The sequence below is a fragment of the Martes martes genome (genome assembly GCF_963455335.1).
Source record: "Martes martes genome assembly, chromosome: 9".
In the NCBI taxonomy this organism is placed as follows: Eukaryota; Metazoa; Chordata; class Mammalia; order Carnivora; family Mustelidae; genus Martes; species Martes martes.
Window position 1 is genome coordinate 72,746,460 of NC_137896.1, and position 8,297 is coordinate 72,754,756.

Consider the following 8,297-nt stretch of genomic DNA (forward strand, 5'->3'; position numbering starts at 1 on the left):
CCATACACAAAATAGAGACCTCTGTTTGGTATATGTTGGCAGAAATTTGACAATATTTTACTTACTGGGATGTCTGGAAGTAATCTACCTTCCTTCATAACTGAACTCTTTAGGAATCTGCCCAAAATATAAACACTCTAATGCAAAAGATTGCATTCATAAAGTTTCTTACTCTAAAAGCTTCTATTTCATCCTTGGTTTAAAAAAGAAATCTGTCAGAAAACAAGATGAAATACTCATACTTGAGAGCCCAAAGATTACTAACAGATTTCTTTTAGAGTACCTACCATTAGGAGATTAGAAAGCATTTTTAATAATTCTTAAGCAGTTTCCAATTTATTTGAACTACAATACTATTCTCAAACCCATTACACAGCTGCAATAGTGTTAGTTTTTTTTCATGGGAAGGGAAAAATACTTACCATATTTTGATTTTTTTTTAAGCTTTTTTTTCTTTTTAAGTAATCTCTACACCTAACGTAGGGCTCCAACTCACAACCCTGAGATCAAGAATTAATTGCAGGCTCTTCTAATTGAACCAGCCAGGCACCTCTTTATTTTTAGACTCTAAAATTTAGGGTCTAATTATTCTGGAAAAAAAAAAAAGTCAAACTAGTATAAAAAGGTGATGATCACTACCAAAACTGTATGGTTCACCTATTCAAAAATTGTATTAACTACACTCTAAATTATTTAGTATTAAATATTTAAACATAACAATTATTACAGATTTATTTTTAAATAAAGTCTCAAACTCATCAATGCAACCAATATAATCTGCTTTCTTCTCTAATTAACTTTGCTAAACCCACTCCCCTAGACTCCCACTTTTGATTATGAAACACACCATTCTCCTCTTTAACCAAAGTGCTCCTTCCCTCCGTTTCTTTTACTAAATATGTAACTTTCTTCTGAATCCCATATTGTTTTTTTTTTTTAATTTTTTTATTTGTGAGAGAGAGAGAGAGAGAGCGAGCACAGGCAGACAGAGTGGTAGGCAGAGGCAGAGGGAGAAGCAGGCTCCCGCCGAGCAAGGAGCCCGATGTGGGACTCGATCCCAGGACGCTGGGATCATGACCTGAGCAGAAGGCAGCTGCTTAACCAACTGAGCCACCCAGGCGTCCCTTCTGAATCCCATATTAAACTAGATCTTATACCATATTTGTTTTCTCCATTTTGACTGTGTAAGCAGTAATTTCTTAGAATTCCATAACACTTTAGTTTACAAAGAACAAAAAAATTAATTACAATATCATTGAGTACAAAGGAATGTATACCCACTGCTGTACTGCTGTAGTAAATGCTGGGAGAGGAAAAAAGGAAGTAAACATAGAGGACACTGACCTCAGGAAGGCTCACAGTAGAGGGAAGATAATACACAAAAACTACGAAAGCACTAACAAGGGATCAAGAGAGTGCACTAAAAGGGAAGAAATGCTGAGTGTAGGCCGAATATGGAAGTAGCCAACCTCAAGATTCCAAATGGGAATATTTATAGTATGTGCTGCTTTTAACATTCCAGTGGCCGTGTCAAAGAATATTAAAGGTTTTTTTTGGTTGTTGTTTGCTTGTTGTTGCTTTTATTACCCTGTTCTCAGCTTGCCATTCACACTGTATGAGATTTTGATCTAATTTTCTACACAGGTTAGAAAAAACCACAGATTTGGATTTTGTATTAAAAAGGAGAAAAGGAGAGCAGTGAGAGAAGATTCACTAAAAATGTTTCATTTAACAGAAAAGTTAACACCCAGGTTTCAAAATGGGAAAATGGGTGAAGGAGTTGTACCCTTATTTACTACTAAATAAATAAGCATCCCTTAAAAAAAACAAGAAACTGCCTCCATTTTACTTCAGTCAAGAACACGTACTTCAAAGACAATTTACTGCACCAAGACCACTTGGGAAAATTGTTTTTAAATGATACATTCACATTTCTGAACAAAAAATAGTACTGTTTCACTAATTTTTTCCCTAACTGCCCTTCTCAGGGCCTCCATTTAGGGCATTAAAACATACTGGTCAGAAAAAGAATTTTTTTTAAGTAATGCACTTAGAATTCATATTTTCTTTCCTCAAGTTTCTTGATGGAGCTACTACTTGCCAAGGCTGTCCTTAAAGAACAAAAATTTGTGCTTAGAGAAAAGCACTGGAACTTCCCAAGAGGGCAGAAATCTTATCACTAACATATCCCAAGGACCAAAACCAGTGCCTGCCTCCAACAAAGCACTCAGAAAATATTTGTTCAAGACTCCTGCCGCTACTCCTTTGCATCCAACTATGTATTAACCTAATAAGAACCTCAGTATCTGTTTTTAAAATGGAGAATTCAAGGAAGTCCTGGTTGCCCCAGGACGGATTCTATGTCTCCGCAGTTAAGAGGGGGAGAAGAAAGATGCCAAAATACACAAATGTTCATTAATAAGCTGTATTATAAATCATTGTCCATGGGGTCTGTCTGCAGTAAACCTTAGACAAAACAATGCAAATGGAAACTCAGAATTAAAACCACAAATTCTGCATGTAGAAATTTCATGAGATTGATCAAAGTGATGTTGGATTATTGTTCATTTTCCTAAGCTTGAGAATGGCAACAGTACTGACTTTTTTGGTTTAATTCCTTTTCCTTTGCGGATACATACTGGAAGCACTTATGGAGTAATATGCTTTAAACACAATGTGGGGGGGTGGGGTGCATGGGAGTAGAAGGAACATGACTGGCCATGAGTTGATCATTGAAGACAGATGATGGGTACCTGGAGTTCACTAGACTATTGTCTTCCCTTGTACATGTTTGCTATGTTCCACGATAAAAAAAGTTTAAAGCAAAATAAATTAAAAAAGTATTCAAAAACTATTCAAATCACATATATTGACAAATGAGATTCTCCAAAAACATCCTCACTAGTTAGAGTGAGGAGAAGAAATTGACAAGGTGTTTTAAAAGAATGATTAAGAGAGGTTCTTGAGAGAAGTCTGACTGGCTCAGTCAATGGAGGATGTGACTCTTAATCTAAGTCATGAGTTCAAGCCCCAAATCAGGCATGGCACCTACTTGAAAAAGAAAAAAAGAAAGAAAGAATGAATGAAAGTAAGGCAAGAAAGAAACTAAAAAGGTGTTTGAAAAATGGGAAGGGCCTCACATATACATATATAAAATATCTAAGTTTAAGATTGCTATGAAAAATTAAATGTGTACATGTGTAGGTACAGGGGATATCTGTATTATCGGCTCAATTTTGCTCTGAACCTAAAGCTGCTCTAAAAACTAAAGTTAGTTAATTTAAAGGAAAAAAAAGAAAGAGGGGTGCCTGGGTGGCTCAGGGGGTTAAAGCCTCCGCATTCGGCTCGGGTCGTGATCTCAGGGTCCTGGAGTCTCAGGGTCCTGGAGTTGAACCCCGTATCAGACTCTCTGCTCGGCGGAGAGCCTGCTTCCCTTCCTCTCTCTCTGTCTGCCTCTCTGCCTACTTGTGATCTCTGTCTGTGAAATAAATAAATAAAATCTTTTAAAAAAAAGAAAAGGAAAGAAAGAAACATGAAGGACAGTTTATTGTGCTGTTATACAACTCTGTCAGAAAAATTCATGTCCCCCAAAATAATTTAATTAATTTACTTTGCTTTTTCTATGGAAAATCAGCTTTCAAATCAATTCAACAAAGAAATTCTAGTTCTTGTTTTGAGTGGGATCATATAATAACAAAGGGCAAACTTTTCCACTATTTTCCCTAACTGGTACTCACGGATCAATGTGGTAATCTGTCAAGATTTCAAGACTTTTTACAAGTAAAAAGCACTTCTATTTATCGTGTACTTCACAATTTCAACACTTAAACATTAGATATCCAAATAAGTATATCATGTTAATAGCTGAGATTCAGTGGTTAGCATTTTCTACTTTCTCCCCCAACACAGAGATGATACAAATTTGGGTGCTCTTGTGGTCAGATTATTACTTTCCACAAAAGAAGTTCAGTGTATTTGATAATTCATATCTTGACTAAACTTAAGTTTCCGGTGGTTATATAATCTAATTAAAAACATTATGCAGTTTCAACTGGGATAATCCAATTCCTATCCAGGAAGGCTAATCATGTTCTTAATAATAATTAAACAAGGAAGTTACAGTTTAATTAGCAAATGAAATGATTTGTCAGTATAGTAGAGCCATTTCATTGTAATAAAACAGCACAGAATATAACGTTTCATTATAACAAATAAGACATTTAAATTTGTTTCATAATACACCAAGTGCACATCCTTCACTAAAATCAAAATTCTGCTTAAAAAAAAAAAAAAGAAAGAAAGAAACACGAAAGAAAGAAAGCATTATGGATGGGGTAAACTTGTAGGAAATAGTAGGGTATTCACTTGTTTTTCCTCCTCCAGATCATTTTAAAGGAACAGAAAGCTAGAAAGGCCCTTTGGGACTAAAAATGATTTTTCAAACAGTATGTTTCAGAGCCCTGAGCAGGCTTTGGGGGGTTATATGATCAGTGAACTGTTAAAAGGAAAGAAAAAAAAAAAAAAAAGTGCAACTTTACCCTGTCCAAGGAGCCCAATACCAGGTTTAAGATTTTGCTTTTATAGAACAGTCCATGGATAAGTTTTAAGTTTGAAAAACCACAAAAAGTCTACACTCCTCCCACTTTCCAAAAGAGGACCCTAAAGCTGAGAGAGGTTAAACAAGACCAAGATGGTAAGAATGTTCACAGCAAAGCCAGGTATAGATAACTGATGTCTTTAAACTAGACCTCACTACCTCACATGAAAGGTCCAGAGAAACAAGGGGGGAAAAAAAGCAAGTTTCAGGATTATCCTTCTTCAACTCCATCATTCTCTACATGGACCATACCAGTTATCCACCAACATCTTTCACTTCGAGTCCAGGAAACTGTCTTTACTGCTGTTTCCCAAAGACCATTAGGTTTGTGCCTCTCTTCTCCCAGTGTTTCCCTGTTTCTTAAAAACATTCCCTCTGATATTACCTCACATAATGTCTCTAATACTTTAGCTTGTCCATACAAGAGAGCTTGTATTTTACCACAGGGCCAATTTTTAAAGCATGCAGAAATAACCTTTCTTCACAGAGATGTTACACAGACCCATTGTTTCGGAAATAGATCAAAACAGAATGACGGTAAGTACCTAAGTGAGGTAAAAAGTAAAAAAAGGGAGCTGGAGCCTGAATATCCCCAAACCAGAACTCTACCCAACACAGACCTGTGATGCCCAGATTAGGGGTGTACACTTCTGGTCTGGATCCAGTCCCAGTGCCTCTGAACAGCATTTACACTCTGGTCTTCTTTAGGAACGGGCTTGATCTATATATACAACTATTTCCAGTACTTTACAAGCCGCTCAAATAGTCCTTGCAGAAAGATACACACTGCCCTATTTGAGGCTCTACAGGATAAAAAATAAAGTCACAAAATACCAGACCAGGAATGTTTCTCAGGAATTACTTAGTCCAACCCCCTCATTTCTTTCACAAGAATACCGAAACACACGATTAAAGGAACCTTCCCACAGTCACAGAGCTACTGGTAGAAGTTAGATTTTATTTTATTACTACTTTCCATTCTTCTACAAAGTGCTAAATATGATCACTACTCAGGTAACTGACAGCTGTCATCACATGTTTTGGCATCATTTAGATGTAAACTTGTGCAACACACAAGGCTCATTAAAAAACAAGTGCAACTATAAACAGGTCACCTTAACATGACTTAGGAAAAAAAAAAATACAACCAAGATCACAACGTGTCCCATCAAGTTCAAAATGTCTCAGAGTGCAATCCTGAGAATCAGTTTGCAGCATTTAACCACTGTTCCAAAATAAAATTCTGACAGCATTGAATGGTTCGGGGTTCACAGGCTAATAAGACTTATTAACTGCAATCTAGCCTAAACACCAAGGACTGTCTCCACTGTATTTTTAGCCATTTCTAGGTAAAAGCTACTTATACTTAATAAGCCAAAAATAATCCAACTCTAGGTGCTAATTTGCCAAGCTTAGTAATATGTCAGAAAACAATGCTTAAATCTGTGTAGATTCCAGGTTCAGAAATCCAAACCAGATATGCATTCACACATTGGTATACTTACACATTGTGCATTTAAAAGCTGTGTCCTCCAAAATGGTTATTCTCTGTTAAACCTAACAAGAGTGTTCAAAATGCGGGAATTACTGGAACTAACAAAATAACTTTATTGTTATTGTGCCTAAGTAACACAAACACTTAGGAGGTTCACTTGAAAAATCATTTGATGTTAATCAATTATAAAACATTTCTCTGTTTTGACTGAAAGTGGTTCTTCCTCCAGTTGCATTTCTTTTTTTCCCAAAGTCTCCTATTAATCCTAAATACACAAACTTCTCCATTCTCTAATCAGGGAAGAGCTGTTAACCTTGACATTTTTATGTTACTCTCTAAAAAGGGTAAATTAAGTGTTTTAGTTTCGTCTTCATTAAAAAGGTATTACTACCCCCACCACCACCGTCAAGAGAAGATGAGAAATTTGTCAGAGGCTCCCTAATAACTGGCAGATAAGAATCATCCTGTGAGGAAATGCTGAGAAGACTATTGCATTACAAAACCCTGAGTCATCACCCAGTTCACTCAGCAGATTTCGGTAAACACTGGAGAAGTAACTTATGTCTTGTGTGTTTATCCATCCATACCCACATGCACGAACATACAATGTTACCAGATTTTGTGTACAGTTAACCAAACAAGATACAGCACAACTTTCTTAAAAAGTTCTTCTGACACAGTGAAGATGCCCATCTTGCTGGTTATTTGGACATAAATGGATATATAGAGTCTCTAACCTTTCCTCCCAGACTGTATTTTTACTTCTTTCCCCCTTACTTTCAGTGGCACTAAAATTTGCCGGGTGTTTGTGCAAAAAAAACCCCAGTAACAGTAATAAAAGAATAATATAACAACTGAAACTGATTTAGGTCATCTATATTCATCTGAGAGACTCAAAAATTAACACAAGCCAGGTACTCATAATGCCCTAGACAATCTGACAGCTCTCTTCTCTATTTTCCTTCGGGTTGCACATTTCCAAAGGAAATGTCACAACTGGAGAAACACACTTCCCGGAGGTTCTAAGACTCAACATTCTCAACATTAACGTCTAGTATACAGCCTGAGAATGTGGTAAGGGCTGACTTTAAACCAATTTCAATCAAAGCCACAAAGACTGAGCAGGCCCAAAAAAGCAGAACCTACAAGTTCCCTACGGCCTCCTACCCATTCATAAAGTTACGAGACATGAATTGAGGGATACGAAGAGGCGGAGACCGAAGAGGAAAAGCCGGAGCAAGCACCAGGAAAAGTCAATAGTTGCTCCACCATAGATGAATCCTGTCTCTCCTCCCCTATGAGTCTTTAAAGGTCCAAGGAGGGCCTCTGGGGGACCGCTCACCTCTTTCCCTGGGAGGCCGGTACCCTCCGGCTCCCCAGGGCCCCGCAGGTCGGAAGACAACAACCCGAATCCTTGGGGGAGAGGCAGCTGGGGAGGACGTAGAGGGCTCGTGAGGACCGAGGAGGTCCGGCAGGAAAGTGGCAGGGAAGGCACTTGAGTTCTTCCCAGGCTTCTTGTCGCAATTCTCAGACTAATGCTCCCGGACCACTGGCTAAGAGTCGGGGCAGAGTTGAGTCCAGCGGTCCGGTACGGACAAAGAGCCACCTCCCCCCGACCCCGGACCCTCCCACCCCCGAGCCTTTGCTCCCCACCCCACCCCCGCCCACCCTACAGGCCCGTAAACACTTACGTGGAGAGTTTCCTGGTCCAGAAAAGGCCCCCGGGCCACAGCTCTTGGAGCTGCACGGCCCGGCCCAGGTTGCTTTTGATCTGGGCCAGCTGCAAGTCTGACTCGGCGTCCAGCCGCTCGGCATAGGGCAGTAGCTTGTTGTAGACGATCTCCTTCTGAGGGACGAAGCCCCGCGGGTCCGGGCCGGGACGCCCACCGGGCTCCGGGGGATCCCTGCCGTCCGCCCGTTCCGCCGGCTCCATGAGCCTAGGGACACCCCCCCCACCCCCTCCCACCCTAACCCTCCCCGGCCCCCACCCCTCTCCGGGCTCCGCCTCCTCCGCGTCGTCGTCGCCCCGCGCCCGCCGGCGGCCCGTCGCCCTCGGCCCGACCGCTGGGCCCCCTCCCCTGGCCGGCGCGCTGCTGGCCCCCGCGCGATCCCGGTTCGTTAGCGGCGGCAGCGGCCGCTCCGCCCGCCCCGCACCGGCTCCGCTGGTGACGCTGCAGCAGCCGGGCCCGCAGGTTCCGGACGGGC

The 8,297-nt window shown here is 40.4% G+C and overlaps 1 protein-coding gene across 1 annotated transcript in view; it reads right to left on the reverse strand.

The window, feature by feature from the left end:
- The window catches only part of PSME4 (proteasome activator subunit 4), a gene marked incomplete at its 5' end in the record, with an annotated part of 112,963 nt that extends 104,938 nt beyond the window's left edge, over nucleotides 1–8,025 (reverse strand). Inside the window, one exon of the mRNA XM_080812619.1 lies at nucleotides 7,784–8,025. Coding sequence (XP_080668745.1) covers nucleotides 7,784–8,025 — 242 coding nt within the window. The remainder of the gene's footprint in view (nucleotides 1–7,783) is intronic.
- Nucleotides 8,026–8,297: the final 272 nt, after the last annotated feature.